Source organism: Mytilus edulis, chromosome 8, assembly GCF_963676685.1.
Source record: "Mytilus edulis chromosome 8, xbMytEdul2.2, whole genome shotgun sequence".
Lineage (NCBI taxonomy): Eukaryota > Metazoa > Mollusca > Bivalvia > Mytilida > Mytilidae > Mytilus > Mytilus edulis.
In genome coordinates, this window is record NC_092351.1 from 14,244,144 (window position 1) to 14,261,849 (window position 17,706).

At 33.4% G+C, this 17,706-nt stretch overlaps 2 protein-coding genes across 2 annotated transcripts in view; one reads left to right on the plus strand and one right to left on the minus strand.

Moving 5' to 3' along the window:
* Positions 1-7,119: 7,119 nt before the first annotated feature.
* On the minus strand, positions 7,120-14,867 carry LOC139484873 (protein zwilch homolog). Its single transcript, XM_071268890.1, has 2 exons — positions 13,875-14,867; positions 7,120-10,126 (listed from the first exon to the last, which is right to left on the minus strand). The coding sequence occupies exons 1-2, from the start codon at positions 14,818-14,820 to the stop codon at positions 9,153-9,155; spliced, it is 1,920 nt and encodes a 639-aa protein (XP_071124991.1). The 5' UTR covers positions 14,821-14,867; the 3' UTR covers positions 7,120-9,152.
* Positions 14,868-14,898: 31 nt separating this feature from the next.
* LOC139484874 (exosome complex component RRP43-like) overlaps positions 14,899-17,706 on the plus strand; it is a 17,196-nt gene continuing 14,388 nt past the window's right edge. The window contains exon 1 of the mRNA XM_071268893.1: positions 14,899-14,988. Coding sequence (XP_071124994.1) covers positions 14,972-14,988 — 17 coding nt within the window. The 5' untranslated portion in view covers positions 14,899-14,971. The remainder of the gene's footprint in view (positions 14,989-17,706) is intronic.

Sequence of the window (17,706 nt, forward strand, 5' to 3'; positions counted from 1 at the left end):
ATGACATTCTTAAATAGCTCTGTAGTACGATTTCCTCAAGGGGTTCCATTCAATCATCAGAAATATACACAAAGACATTCTTATATAGCTCTGTGGTACGATTTCCTAAAGGGTTCCATTCAATCATCAGAAATATATAATACATAATGACATTCTTATATAGCGCTGTGGTACGATTTCCTAAAGGGGTTCCATTCAATCCTCAGAAATATACACAATGACATGCATATATACCTCTTTGTTACGATTTCCTAAAGGGGTTCCATTCAATCCTCAGAAATATACACAATGACATGCATATATAGCTCTGTGGTACGATTTCCTGAAGGGGTTCCATTCAATGCTCAGAAATATACAGAATGACCTTCATATATAGCTCGGGGTACGATTTCCTAATACCGCAGTCCCACTAGGCCACGATCGCACTACGACCTGTGAAAAAAAATGCAAATTTTGATGATCGTAGTACGATCGTGTAGATCGCAGTAAGGTCGTATCACGGTCGTGGTGAGGTCTTTAAGATCGTGAAGAGCGTGGCCAACTTTGAACATGTTCAAAACAATCGTGGTGCGATCGTGGCGAAATCCTGTCGTAGTAGAAGAGTAGTGAGAGCGCACTAAGATCGTAGTAAGATCGCTGTACAATCGTAGCGAGAGCGTGGATCTATTCGGAGAGATTGTGCTACGATCTCATCGCGACGTTATCACGACCTCACTACGACCATTGCGTTCTCACCGCGACACAACTGCGCTTCCACTACGACTATACCACGCTGTTCAAGACCATAGTACGATTCCAGCACGCTCTTGCCGTTTTCAACACGACTTGACTACGTTCACACTACGACCACCATTCTATTTGTCATTTTCACATAAAATATATAAAAAAAAGCTCCCTACATTTTGTTTGTATAATTGTAATTATCCATTTGCTCTAACGGCTCAACCATGCTTCTAAGATAAGATAAGATATTATTATTAAATCCATTTAGGTCTGGTCCTGAGTGTGACAATGTATTATCGTCTGCATAATTATACAGTTCTGGCCTAATCCATTTAGGTCTGGTCCTGAGTGTGACAATGTATTATCGTCTGCATAATTATACAGTTCATTTTCTTTCACAAAATTGAAAATGTCGTTTAGAAAAATATTAAAAAGCACAGGACCCAAAATCGAGCCCTGCGGTACACCTTTATAGATATTTTGCCAGGTACTAAAATATGCACCGAATTTTACACACTGTTTCCTAATTATCAATTAAATTAAGTGCCTCATTTGACAGGCCATATGCCTTCAATTTTAAAAGAAGTAAATTATGGGGTAAGCAGTCAAAGGCCTTAGAAAGGTTCATTAGCACAGCAGCCACATATAAATTTTGATCGACTGCTTTTTTCCAGTCCTCAATGACTTTTAGTAAGGCGGTGTTACAGCCATAGCCATGTCTAAAAGCTGACAAGGAAGGATGAAATATTTTACTAAAATATTCTATTAGCTGCTGATATATGGCCCTTTCAAAGAACTTTGACACCACCGGAAGAATGCTAACAGGTCTGTAGTTTCCTGCCTCTAACTGACTATTCTTTTTATGCAGTGGAACTACCTGTGCTTCCTTAAGATCGTCAGGAAACTCTGAATTCTTAATAGACATATTTATAAGTTGAGTAATAGGTTTAACAATTACTGGTTTGGCTATTTTCAAGATTTTTACTGATACCCCGTCAAAGCTTCTTGTTTTTATATAGATTAGACCGTTGGTTTTCCCTTTTAAATGGTTTTTACACTAGTATTTTTTGGGCCCTTTATAGCGTGCTGTTCGGTGTGAGCCAAGGCTCCGTTTTGAAGGCCGTACCTTGACCTATAATTGTTTACTTTTATAAATTGTTACTTGGATGGAGAGTTTTCGCATTGGAACTCATACCACATCTTCCTATATCTATTGACACATCTGTGTCATCTCTGCTATCGTTCACTAAAATATCGTCATTTGAGTTTTATGGACCAGCAATAGGTGGATTGGTCGGTCCGACATCTCTGCTTGATCAGGATTCGTTACTTTGCTACCTCTGCCTTTACATCAACCCCTACCACCACGCCCACGTGTTCTAGTAGATTTTGGTGGCATGACTGTATTGTTTCCGAGAAATATACGTATTAATCAGAAATAGAAGGAATGAAACTGTATTGATATGGAACACGATGTTGACGTCATTGCTGAGAACGTACTTAAGATCACGGTATGAACGTATAGTATAATCGTGGTAAGAACGTGCTATAATGGCAGTAAGATCGTATTGCAATCGGATAACTCATGGTACGGTCGTAGTGAGAACGTGAAGAGCTTAGAAAGATCTTGATAAGCGTAGTGAGGTCGCAGAATAAGTGCGGTGAGAACGTGGTATAATCGTAGCGGGATCGTTGTAGAAGCGTAATGAGGACGTAGTAGCATCGTGAGAGCAACGAAAATTTACATTTCCATGCCGCTCATACTGCAACCTCACCACGATCTGAATTTATTTTAGATCGTGGTGAGCGTGTGCGATCGTGGTCTAGTGAGACTGGGCCTTAAAGGGGTTCCTTTCAATCATCAGAAATATACACGATGGCATTCTTATATCGCTCTGTGGTACGATTTCCTCAAGGGGTTCCATTCAATCCTCAGAAATATACATGATATTGTAAAGTCAATTGTTAAATACTGGTATAGATTTGAAAATCTTCAATCTGATGATAGATGCTTATATATGCAGCCAAGAGCTTCACAAATCTAATACAACTTCTTGGTTTTCATTTGTTGAGAAATTGTTAGATTACTTTGATATTAAACAAGAAGTAAAACGTTATGGCAAATATAAATTTTTGAATATATCTTAGAAATTAATTCACACTAAGTATATTGACAATTGGTATGTTAGCCAAACAAAAGCTTCTAATGGGAAATTTATTCAAGTCAATATGAGTTAGATGTATTAATTTCTCATGTAAACATATATTATATATTATAAACCAAGAGTTTTATTTTTTACAGTCTAATTGTATCGTGATTGTGTATGTAAATGATATGTATCCAATGCTAATCAATGTTCTTTTTCCTTATACTTGTATTCTCTATATGCCCCTTGTGGGCCCTTAATTAGAAATAAAATATATCTTATCTTATCTTATCTGTTATACATTCATATATATGTAGCTCTGTGGTACGATTTCCTAAAGAGGTTCCGTTCAACCCTCAGAAATATACACAATGACCTTCATATAATAGATCCCGCGTACGCTTTCAAGTATGTCTGTCAGTTTACTTTCATTTATTTTGCGTCAATATATATATGGAAGTTTTTAACGACCTTGACTGGCTATACAGCCCTTGCACGGTCGGTATTTTGCGTCAAGTCAAATTCTCGGAACTTATATACCAACCAACCAACCATGCAGGGAGTTCTTGGTTTTCAAAGGATTTTTCGAAATTTTTTCTTGTCTTAAGCTTTAATTCCACCAACTGAAATGTCTAGCCTACTTTACTGACCATAATTGAAAATTGTATAAATGTTGAGAAAAATTGATAAATGTTGAAAAAAATTGAGAATGGAAATGGGGAATCTGTCAAAGAGACAACAACCCGACCATAGAGAAGTCTTTAAAATACAAGTTTTAACGGTCGGTGATAGATTATGTATGCCAGATGGACAGGTGCACCCTTGTAATCATGCCATGCACCAAATACTGTTGCCCTGCTATTGCTTATATTATCTGAGAAACTTACTAACTTGACCATGAAAACTTAATATTGAAAATTGCAAATTGAACAGATTAAGTCACTGGACCATGCCATAGCTCATTATATATATGTATTATTAATATGTATGTAATTCAAATGTGCACATATAGTTTGTATAGGATATATACTGAGACAAGTGCCAAAATTTTACTGCAATAGTGTACATCATAGGCTATAAAAATTCAACTTTCATCTAGAAAATGCGGGTTTGCCATGTTCGGCTTTAAATAAAGTCCAACCGAAAATATCCCTCTATAGAAGGATAATAATTCAATATAGATAAATTCAACATAAAGAGGGTTTGTTCCCAACCTGTTAAATATGGTCGTTAGTTTTCGCGTTTGAAGTGATTTTCATTTTTAATTCATGTCGATGCATTTTATAGCCAGCTATACGGTACGGTCTTATAGTTGAAGGCCGCACGATGGCACATATGTTTATATCTTTTGCATTTGAACATTTATGTGGGGTAATTTAAATTGTCCTTATCTATTTGCCTTGTCCGTCGGTCCGTTCGTCAAACACCGAACAGTTTCCGTCACAACTTTTATAAATCTATGTTGCTATTATATATCGATTGCACATACAAACATGCTTGTTCATTTTGAAATCAGTAGTGTAAAAATCTTGAAGGAAAGGGAATGTTATAACTTTAGTTTTAAAAAACTTATTAAACATGGGGTCTATTTTTATCCTTTCAGCTCCAAGAGAGGAATGGTGTACTGAGTAAAGTCTGTCTGTCAAGTCTTTCCACCTAAGACGACGAGCTCGCCGAGTTACACATATCATGATAGTTTAATTCTAGTTCTGGAAATACGATCTTTGTGTCAGATTATCTCTGTGACTGTTGTGTGTAGAGAGAGCAACACGAATCCTGTTGAACTATCTGATCTCTAGATCCTACGCATCTTTTTATTCTTTACAATAAATATATTAATAGTGTTGACACAGAATACGTAATTACTGAAGGACATGTCTAACTTTGCAATGAATATGAGGTCATTGACAAGAGAACAAAATCAAGCTGTAATATGAACGTATCATTAGCAATCTCGTTGATGGAAGTTTTAATCAAGACTATTTCCGAATTTCGTTTTACAGCCGATTTCACTAAGTGTGTAGGCAAAGGTAATATATTTGGTTAGCTGAACTGTTGAGTCATCATTATGTCAGATATAAAACCCTCCTTTCGTAAAAGCCTAGTCCAACTGACAGATAGATAAGTTATCTGTCGGGCTAGTCTACTCTTAAAGGAGGGTAGATTACCTAACCTTACAATGACTTTGCGGATCAGCTAACAAGCAAGCTAACCAAAGATATTACCTATGCCAACACACTCAGTGAAATCAGCTGTAATAATACCTACTGTTTTTTGGATACTCTTGCAGTGATATACCTTGAATTATTTTGCAGTTAACCTGAACAGAACTTCGCCACTCTGTGACCGTCAACAAATAATTCCCATGATTTAAACCATTTAGAGTACAGCAACTTAACATTTAAAAAAAATTGTTTTGTTGATAATTTTGTACCAATCCTCTGGTAAAGTTTTCAAACATATTGGACTATAGTTTCATATATTTTTTTGGGGGAAACTGCTCATCAGAATCAACGAGATTGCCTCTGGGTGGGGTGGGGGTCATATGTTTTAATTTCCGTTTGAACCAGACAAGGGAACATGGGAAGAGGGCTTCCCAACATTGTTCCTTTCCTTTTAAGATTGGAAAACATTGCCTTTTATTATCAAGACACTAGTAGATTCATATGGTTTTAAAGAGAACTCTGTTTTATCATCTCCATCATCCAATCAACTGTACCAACAATGTGCTATTTTCAATGAAAATTGAATATACATCACTCAATCTGATTAATCAGATAAGCTGGATACAGGATCTGTATTTTAATCAATTTAACTTTTTCTTGTTAAAGTGTAGACACGGTTTAAACAAGATGATTTGGAAACCTTGTAAAGACAGTTGTTACCACTACAATGTTATGATTGCTGTTAATGGACATGTCATATATAAGACAGAATTGCTGTTAATGGACATGTCATATATAAGATAGTATTCTTTACTACACTCATCAGTAGTTTTTTTTCTTGAACTCAAAAAGAGGGTTCTTAACAGTGACATTGAAGTGAGTCATCACATTGAAAGTTTTATGGTTGCCATCATGACCGTTTTTTAAATCTCAGATGTTTCATGAGTGAACTGACATTCTAATATCTTCTTATCATGCTTATATGACTTATATCACATCACCCAAGTTAACTCTTGCTGTTTGATATGGTTCAATTTTCAGTTTCTGTCATTGAAGCATTTGGTGTAAATTCAGATCTTTGTTAATACCTATAACAATAGTGTACACGCTGAAATGTCTCGCCTTCCTTACTTGTCATTGATATTACGTTAATTGTTCTAAATATAAAAAGTAAATTCACAAAAATACTGAACTCAGAGGAAAATCAATTTGGAATAAAGCTTTATTACAACTGTCACATAAACTTAACATTAACGAAGAAAACTAAACATTGACCAATGAACCATGAAAATGAGGTCAAGGTCAGATGAATCCTGCCAGACAGACATATACAGCTAACAATTCTTCCTTACAACACATATAGTTGACCTATTGCTTATAAATTAAGAAAAAACAGACCAAAACACAAATACTTAACACTTAGCAATGAACCATGAAAATGAGGTCAAGGTCAAATAAAACCTGCACAACTTACATATAGATCATTAAATGTTTCCATACACCAAAAAAAGTAGACCTTTTGCATACAGTATAAGAAAAACAGACCAAAACACAAAAACATAACTAACCACTGAACCATAAAAATGAGGTCAAGGTCAGATGACTCCTACCAGTTGGACATTTACACCTTATTCCATATGCCAAATATACTAGACCTGTTGCTTATAGTATCTGAGATATAGGCTTGACCACCAAAACTTAATATGGCTACTGATCCATGAAATGAGGTGGAGGTCAATTTAATACTGTCTGATGGGCAGGAAGACCTAGCAATGTACACACATACTAATTAATAGTTATCCTATTACTCATAATTATGATGAAATTAACATTAAAAAAATTATTAACTTTTTTTCCAAGTAGGCACTGAACCATGAAAATGAGGTCAAGGACAATGAACATGTGACAGAAGGAAACTATGTAACATAAGGGATATATATACAAAGTATGAAGCATCCAGGCGTTCCACCTTCTAAAATATAAAGCTTTTGAGAAGTAAGTAAACACCGCTGCTGGCGGAGCACTATCCCTATGTTGAGTTTTCTGCAACAAAAGTTGCAGGCTTGACAAAAAATTATGCAAGATTCTGTGCTGGAATTTAGGCATTTATAAATTCACTTCTTTACATGTAACACATTACAGGTGTTCAAATATGGTGTGTAAAAATGAAAACAATTGTTTTATTTACAGACAAAAATATGCATAAACCAGCAACTATTCAGCTGTGTTTCTTCTGTTCATGATACTAGTTTGGCAGTGTTTTGAATTTAATATGTTCTACTTCAAACACATGTTCACTAACTTCACTTATCAAGTAAACTACTGGTAAGCAATGAAACAAACTGAAAGTATCCACTTGTATTTATCTTCTGTGTAGGATAAAAGGAGGCATAGTGTATTCTATTCAGTCAGTACTATTAAACATGTTTTGATCAAGTAATTTTATATACATGAATGTGATTTCCACGAAGCTGTGGCCACATCAACTTGAAACATACATGACAAAGAACAATGTACACATGATCATTATACATGTATTTAATGTAAATTTTAAAAAATACACTGTATATGTATATATGCCAAATTTGGACCCAGATTTGAAGTTCCCTATTTTAAACAATAGTGTGAATTCAGAAATTATTGCGGTCTTTCAAGAATGGACAAAAATGGACTCTTTAAATGAAGGCTGAAAACTCTGAATAAATATTCCATCATCAAATTGAATAATGAAAATGTGATGATTTTTCTTTGACCACCTCAAAAATGTAGTCATGTAGTAATAACATTCTGATATTAATTTAAATGAAAAAAAAGTAGAATGTGTATGAGGAGTCAAGTAATTTTCTAAGATTAAATGGGAAATAACTCTAATAGAACGGTAAGTGACTAACTGCCAAAATTAAAACTGTCTGCGAGATAAATAGTTCTAAACATTGAGTTTCATAAAATTTGGAATAGGAAATCTAGAGTGGAAATAAATATGGGACTGATGGACATTTAATGCTCCCTTAAAAAATAAATTGTACATGTACATACTCAATTGATCAGAACATCATGACTGGTTTTATACCATCTGGATTGTAACTTTGTACATTGTACTATTAGTTGACAATTTATTTTAACTAACATGACTAATTCTATTTGAAAGAAATAATCTTAATACTCATTATTCCAAATATTAAAGTATTCAGAAATTATTGCATGCATTTTTTATTACGATTTTGTCATTGTTATACAATTATAATTAATTCACAAAAATAATTCATATGAAAAAAGAAATCAATTGAATTTTAAATTATTGCGATTTTATCCCTGTAGCATTTTTCACAATAATAAAAATATCGCAATAATTACTGAATGTATGTTTCTTTCCCTTAATGTCATGTGCCTGCACAACACCGTGATCATATCATTAATATACATGAACATGTTATGTAAAACCAACAGATTAAAATTTAATATCAGGCAAAATAAAAAAAGGTGTGTGTTCCCTATTACCCTACCCTTCCTATTTTTCAAGCAAAGTTTTTTTGGTCATTTTTCAGTATAAAACACTGTTAAAAGTCAGAATGTACCCCCCATAGACTCAATGTAAAAAAAAATGAAATTTTTATCCCCTCCCCTTAAGTTTTTTGGCCATTTTTGATTAAGCACTGTTAGGATCACAATGTTGCTCTCATATGCAGAGACTCAATGGGGAAAACATCCCATATTATTTTATATTGGCCTTAGATTTAATCTAAGGCCAACATAAAATAATATCTGACATTCAAACTACATGTAAGTTACAACAAAAGGTCAAAGTAAAAGGCTTTTATGTTTTTCACAAGTTTGTGAGAGTAAATTAAATTTTATGAGAAAGTTAAGAAAAAAGGTGTATGGTAATGTTCATTGTACGTACATGTACGTGTGATAATGTTCAGAATATCTGAGTTTAGTTCAAGAAGTAATGTTTTTATACAAATAAAAATATGACCTCTGTTTGCCTAAAATATAACTACTGTACAACAAAGTCAATGAAATGAAGCCATGGTAAATAAATTATACATAATATACATTTAGAATAAAAATAGTCTTATTAATTTGTTACAAATATTAATAATTATGTATTGTAAAGTTAAATTAACACACTGACACATTCTAATTTGTTCACCAGGAAATAAGGTCTTTTCATTTTCTCAGCACAAACTGTATCATCAATTTTGGTGTCATTTTCATTTACATCTTCTTTCATGTTAATATTCGCATCATTTACTGGTAAATGTTTGAAAGGTGGGTCTGAGGTCAGTAAATAGGACATTGTTTCTTTCATGTTTTCTACTAGCTTTGTTGATGCTAGCTGCCAGGTTGATGGTGGACAACCTTCAAGATCTTTGATAACAGAACTTGTAGGAACAATGAATTTGAAAATATGTTGATTAGAAATTTGATTTCTTTCATAATAGTGAATCATTTCTCTAGCTATGGCACTGAGACTTGAAAGAGGGATCTGTAAAAAGAACTGAAACATTGCAATCATCTCAATCACAGAGTGCATCTTCTCAAGCTGGACAAGCTGTGTACTAAAATCACTAGACGATTTTAAAAATGGCTCCAGATTTTCACGGGTAGCCAGATCCTTGGACAAGAATGCATAAGTGTAATCTTGTCGTAGCTTTTCAATTCCTATTTCTACAAGAAGCTCAACAGGATATAGGCCAGCCAGGTTTGGGATACGTAACTTCCCTGAGAATGAATCACGCACCAGTTGAGCTACCATAGTGTTGTTACCTCTATGTACCATGGGTTGTAATTCTCCATTACTTAATGCTGTAAATATATACCTAAACGGATCAATGAGCTCTTGGTATGATGTGCAGTTGGAGAGTATCTTCCATAGGTAATCTGTAAAGTCAAAATTATCTCTTTCATTCAGTACAAACTTACTGGATACTTCACTTAGATCACTGTCAGTGTTGGTAGATTGTTTGTCAGATTCTTTGGAATAAGCATCTCCTTGTTTCAACTTATCAAACAACTCCTTAACAGATAACATTATATGGACCTTTCTCTCTTCCTCTGGAATCCAGGTGATCTGTGATGACTGTAAACCTGAAATGGAATTTTGATAAGAGTAAGCCACAATTTTTTTTTATATAAAATACTGTGAACTAAATAAAAGATATTAACACAATGTTGTCCTACAAATGTATATATATATACACTGTATCAACACATAATTACCATTATACTTTATTAATACAAAATGTCACTTTAACCCCTTTCCTCCATGACGATGCATTTTGACGCCTGTGTAGTATCTTAGATGAAATGCTTTCACTATGAAATGTCTCACTCTGCATTAGACTACTTTATCAAATTTGTATCCAATATAAAGGATATTGGTAAGTAAGTAAGTAATTTTTATTGGTTTTATATTCAAAATTACAGGATTGACAGGCGCGTAGCTGCCTATACGCTAACACGCAGTTGCGTGCACATCAATTCGGCATGCAAAAAAAAAAAATGGCAAATACAAATTTATAGATTGAATGTTAAAGGAAACACCTACATGCTGTATGTTGTCACTTTTTTAAATGATGAAATATCATTAAATAACGGCATTTGGTTTCAAAATAAAAGTTTCGTTGGAGATTATTAAAAAATCGGACAGTAACTTGTATCTTTTACTAGATTTGAATTTGTAATACTCAGTCTAAGACATGTAGTTTTTGGAGCACATATTACAGTACACGCGGTTCATAAGTTTGGAATGAGATGTACCAATCGGCATTAGAATTATCAGAACCCCTCGATATCGTTGAAAATATGCCGAGGCTATGTGGTCGACAAACTACCAGAGCCAATCACCCTGCAAACACGCCAAAACAGTATTGGAAAGTCTCATTATTTTTTGCGTTCATAGACCATATGATATATGATAAGGGAACTGGAGAGTGGAGTTGCGTCTAGTATTATCAGAAAATCGCTTCTTTGCGCTGTATCTGCTCCATCGTGTTGTAAGAAATATAACAAACGAACAAATCTCAACATTATCTGAGACATACGAAACTGACCTGGCATGTGATTTTGACAAATTCAATTGGGAGGTCGCTCGATGCCGAACACGTACGCTGGTTCATAACATCTCGTGAGTGCTACCATGGAGATCTACCAGTGTACTCAGTATGGTGAAAACAAATGTACGATCAACAATGAACGACAGTTATTAGCATTACTGCATATTCATCGGGATTTCAGTGTGAATATTAACAATTAAAGTAATACAGAAGTTTGTTTCTGCCTAGCCCCGAAGAGCAGATTTTGGACAATTTTGAGTAAAATATGTACCACAAATATGTGTAGTTTATGTATTATTCTATTCAGAAGATTTATTAATAGTTTTACATTCATAATTTTTTTTATAAGTCCTATCTACATATAGCTCCTCTTTTAACAGTCCTATGACCGTAAACCGAAAAAAAAACATTTTTCTGCATAAAAGGGTCACAAAATTTTTTCGCCTCGATCCGCTCGGGGGTAGTTGCTTGCACATCGTTTCTTTCTAGCTACGCCCCTGATTGATACCAAGACAATACAAAACATACAAACATAATATATCATACCATATTCATAAACATTGTATATTTATGAGGAGGTGGTACCACAAAGTTATTTAGTACTTAATAAAGCATTTCTAGAAAATCTGAAATGTACATGTCGCTTATAAATTTAACAATTATATCAGTCTCGCCACACATATATACAAAAATTTAGTCATATTTAAAAAGGTGGAACTATTTCACTAATTTTGGAAAAGAATTGGTCCCTTATTATATTTAGTTTTATTGGTAAGAATTTTTGACTTAAATTTATTTGATGAAATATTTGTTTTCCACAATGCTGTAATACGTACATTTAATACTTTAAAGCATATTTTTAGCATTTTTATTGAAAAGTTTTATAACATGAAGTGGTCCATTGTTCAGTACTTCTGTTGACTCATTCATTGTTTATGCTTGAATTATTAGAAAAATTTTGTGCCAATAATACATCGTAAATTGATAAAGTATTAAATAACAAGGCTTGCATAAAACCGATAATTGATACGTGTATCATTTTGTTGACCAGGTCAACATGCAAAAAAAGTACAGTATACATGTTAAATACTGGTCAATCAAAGTACAATAATATAACAACCAATCCTTACTTGGAATATGACTTGGTAAATGGACATTGAATTGTTTTACATTTGTTATTATGAAGGTCATTGTGTAAGGCCGTACAGTGACCTATAGTTGTTAAATTTGTGTCATTTAAATTATGTCTATTGAGAAGAGTTGTCTCATTGGCAATTATACCACATCTATTTTTTTCATATTAGTCACAGAACAGTCACTCAATTTCTTGGGCCATTAAAAGGTCACAATTTATAAGTTAACAAGTGTTTGATGATACATGTACATTTTACATGTATTAATGAGGTCCAGTATTTCCACACACCTACATATAAGACTTTTGTAAATTCAAAAAAACAGTTATATGATAATAAAATCATGAATGCATGATAATATTGTGAGACATACTTTAAATTTCATGAAATCTTCTTAATCATATTAAGTACAATGTATGATCTCAAACTTAAAATTTTGTGTTGTGTGTCCAATATAAGGGAAATTAACTCCTGTTTAGACAACTCTTCAAATGGCAAATGATTTCTTGCATACAATCTAAACAAATATCCAATTTTGAATTAAAAAGGATTTTATACTCTGAAAAATGGTGCAGTTAAACAAACACTGTCAATGATATACATTTAGTGGATTTCACATGTTCACCGTACCTAAATTTTACCTGTATAAATACAATTTGGATACATAATAATGTAACATTTTTGATTTGGTTACATACATGTACAGTGTAAACGTAGTATAATTTGTATCCATCTGATGAAATAAGCCTTTTACAACTGATTTTAATAGTTGGTTCTCATGTTGTATTGTTAGGCCAAATAAATTAAAAATATGTGTGGTTCCAGTAACCCTACCGTCCCTACTTTTTTGGCTTAAAAATAGCCTACCCTAAAGATTTTTTTGTCATTTTTCATTAAGCACTGTTAAAGTCAGAATGTTGTTCCCATAGACTCAATGTAAAAAAAAAACATAAATTAAAAAAAAATCCCTACCTACCTACATGTACCCTTACTTTTTTTCAGATGTAGTTGGAACCACACATACTTTTTTATTTGGCCTTACACCACTTTCCCAGGTTAGGGGAGGGTTGGGATATCGCTAACATGTTTAACCCTGTCGCATTCTGTGTGTATATGCCTGTCCCAAGTCAAGAGCCTGTAATTCTGTCCAATTGTATATTGTTAGCTTTTTTCAAAACTACCTTTCCCTTTTTTTAATGGGAAAATATGCGTCATTTTTATCAAACTGGGAAATTTAGAATAAACCATGAATTTTACTGAAACTTCAACTTGCAGACCCCCCTTTCAAGAGTCAAACCCTGCTTTGAAATAAGACCCCTTATTGTCAGTGATGATACATAAATAAACCCTCAAATCTGCACCTATAGTCATTTGAGGCATGAAAAATGTATAAAATGAGTGTTTTTCAGTTTGTATTCATGCAAAATACGACTGAGACTACACTGTTTGGGAAAAAAGTGGTTTTTTTTGGGAATAATTTAAAGCCATTTTTTGTTCAAATTGGGATTCTTCTCCAGAAATTTAGACAATCAATATCACTGTCAGTTTTCTTGTTGGAATTGTTGGTCATTGGCAAGTGAGCCCCTGCTAATTTCAAACCCTGCAGATATTACATACATGTATTCATCATTGTGTACATGTATATACCTTCTATAAGATTTCTTAACACAGACAATTCTTGGTAGAGTGAATGAGCTGCACTTATCATACTTCCAGGTATTACATTGGCTTTCACTGTGGTTGTGGCCTCTGGAGGTGGTGGTTGTAACAAATCAAGATGGGGAACTGATCTTGACCAGGATACATCCAACATCAATGATCCTCTGTATCTGTAATTGGCTTTAATATCAAGCTGATTTTCCTCTCTTGTATCATTTAAAATGTCATATGTAGCCTTGCATGTAACTTGACATCTGGAAAAATCTTCTTTCTTCAAACTTGGCAGGTGTGTATTATTCTGTACTGGGTCAACTATTTTGATAATGGAGGATTTTAGTCCAATATATTCTTTGTTTTCAGAATATAATTTTTGAGTGTATACACATCCAGTTCTCTTTCTGTCACTGCCATCACAAAAACAAAGAAAAGCATGATACAGGTTGCTATTTGATGATGGTACACTCTTCATTGAAGAATTTACTACCTTATTGAAAATGTTTGTCAACTTCCTGGCTACTTTTAAAGGAATCCCAAACTTCAAATCTTCAGGGTCGATGGTGACATCATACTTAGGTGTTGTACAGTCAAAAGAACTCACGTCAAAGGCTGAAAAATCTGCATATGTTTGAAGTTTAAGAGGTGACCCTTCTACATCACCATAGGAAGGCTTTTTGGTAGGTTTCTCTTTGTAGATTGTGTCTTCAAAGAATGTACTCTGTTCTGCTTTGACAGGATTTTTATTGAAAGGCTTGTGTGCAACAATGACGGGAAAATGTATTGGAAGCAAATCTTTCAAAATACTGAGATTTGGGAAATCTGATGAATTATTTTTTATGTAGGTTAGCATGACATCTTGAACAAGGCACTCTCCATTTTCAGACGTAATTATAGTCTCAATGCTTTTCTTGAAAACATCTATTTCAAACGAATCCATATCAGCTGTTATTTTTCTATTTTTTTTGTTTACAAAATTCCCGCTTTTCAATTCTTATTACACAAAAGTTAAATGTATTTTGATTAGTTAAAAGTAAAATATGGACCAATGAAAATTAGTCTTTTAAAGTCGATTTGGCGAAGTTGACAATATGGCGACAGACTTCAAGTGAGCACATGAGGAGATGAAAAACAAATACTCTTGTCTGCTAATCATAAGCAAAGAAATAATTACAAATAAGCAAAAACCCCAACCCCCTAAAATGACTTTTAAAAAGCCTGTTTGTCAGAGCACAGACATTTATACAGTTGGAAACATTACACTCACTCCAAAATGTAAACGGAACAAGAAAATAATAATTTCTAAATCTAGTCACGTCGGCACCGGTTCAGTCAATTCGGCACGTAGTCAAATCGGCCCTTGGTGAATTCGCACCAGAGGAAATAAAAACGACAAATCAAAGAATTCAATTTTATATATATCCAATATAGGACAATGGTGTTGATTTAAAAAAAATTACAGCACTCTTCCACATAATTAATATTCACCTGTTACCTATTACTTATCGGTACGTTTCTCATCTGACAGGCGCACCACCAAACAGTTTATTTCGGATTTTGCCATGTACACGGGTCATAGTCACAGGGTTGACACTACTAAATTCAATCATTGTCAAATCGTTCCCTATTGTAGTATTTTAAGCAGTAAGACTTTCTAAGATGACAATACGAGTACTAAAAATCTGGACTTAAAATAAGGCGTATAGGTACAGTTTTCAATTTGTTAGTGGGCATGACATAAAACAGCGAATCAAAGAATTCAACTTTATTTATAACTAAATTAATAAATATAGGACAATGCTGTTGATTAAAAAATACTCCATTCCAGGACCTTTTGTTTTCAATTAATATTACCAATAATTGATATAAGTTCCAGGTCGACGGGTTCAAACAGACAGATTTTGAAAGCAGAGAACACTGCATCTTATAATCGGCATGACTTTATCAGATGGCAATCCCAATACTAAAATAAGGCGTAGGCATAGTTATATACTTTAATTCAGTCACAGACCCGCGATATCACGGGTGTGTTCTAGTGTGAACTAAGTTTCAAATTGATTGGACTTCAACTTCATCAAAAGCTACCTTGACCAAAAACTTTAACCTGAATGGGACAGACGAACGGACGGAAGGACGGATGGACGAAGGGACCACAGACCAGAAAACATAATGCCCATAAATGGGGCATAAAAAGTGATTTTTGGAAATTGCTGGCGAGACAATGGTTTAGTTTAAAAAATCAAAACAGTGATTTAAATACATATTTAAAATAATACACGTCAATAACCTATTTGAAATAATACACATACATGTATACAGTTGCAAACTTTCCAGAGGTGCTATCCAGCACTTTGATTTATATTAGGGAGTGTCTGTGCGGACTCGCAACCAAAGATGGCCTTAAGGGGGTTCGCGGGTCTAAATCATTTATATAGGATTTCTCTATATTTTTCTATAAATGAACTTTATCATATAGTTAATAGAAAATTAAAATAAAAAAGTGGGGTCACCGTTCATTTGCGCTCACAATCTGCCTTCGAAAGAAGCATACATTTTTGTAAAGGTGGTCTTTTTCTGTTGAAGTAATAGGAGAAATAAAGGTAATATCGAAATAAAAAAAAGTAATTTATTACAGAAATCGCTAAAATTTTACAATAATTTAGTTTAAGTACAGCTTATATGGAAATTATATTAAAAAAGATAGGTCACCGATGAGTTGAAAAAGATATTTCAATTTTAGAGCAAAAAAATGGCTTTTTTCCACCAAAGGGAGATAATTTGGAACTTTTTCAATGATGTATACATTTGAAAGTCATCTAGGGCCAACACGAATTGATTGTTTTGAATGATTTTTGTACCATATGATAAAGTAACAACTACAAAAGGAAATAAATAAAATTTGTAATGAAAAACAAATGTTTGATTTTTATCTGAAATTTTTATACCCTCGAGCCTCCTTAAATTCATACACTATGTGTACCCGCAACCAATTTTTATAATAAACTGTCATCTGATCATGAATGAATGAAAGAAGAAAGATACACAAATATTATTGGTTATTTCATGATTTTGTGACTTAAGTGAAGATAATGGGGGGCGGGGGGGGGGGGGGGGTCAGACTCTGGGATCAGGTGTTTTTAAGCTCAGAATTTCAGAATTGATCCTTTCAGCATCCAGGAACTCTTTTTCAAAAAATTTCAGGATGTCAAGATTTTAACATCTTTAAATTTGGGACCTCAGGAATTTATGTTTTTAAGCCTGGCATTTAGGGGGTCAAGGCCCATCCAACCCCCCCCCCCCCTCAGATAATGGCAAATAATATTTTTGAATTAATGTTATTAAATTTATTAGATAGAAAAATAGAAAATGAATATAACTGCACATAAAAAGAATAAAATTATACTGAATTTGAATAAATATATGAATATAAGTTAAAAAAACTCAAGTGTGAAAGTTATTTTCGAAACAGATTTGTTTTTTTAAAAGATCTAAAACGACAAAAAGTAAAGTTTGACATTGTTTGAGTGTAAACACAATTTTAAAGTAATACGATAAAATTCCATATATCTAAAACTTGATGCATTTGATAATTATATATCTTTTCAGAACTCTGAATTTATTGTTTGCTTCTTCTAATGTTGCACTTGAAATATTTTAAAATATTCATGTTTTCATATATAGGTTAAAATGAAAATTAAGTGTTATGTATGATGAATAAATTTATATATATGAATAGATAATCTATTTTATTTATGATCATTAATGTTAAGAACTTAAAATGTTCTTATTTGGTTTCAGTTTTTCTTACTTGTAATGCCTTAATTAA

Coding starts and splice junctions, on each gene's coding strand:
- LOC139484873 (XM_071268890.1), bottom strand. CDS start 14,820: ATGGATTCGTTTGAAATAGATGTTTTCAAGAAAAGCATTGAGACTATA. Junction 10,127..13,874: donor GTTAAGAAATCTTATAGAAG/GTATATACATGT, acceptor ATTCCATTTCAG/GTTTACAGTCATCACAGATC.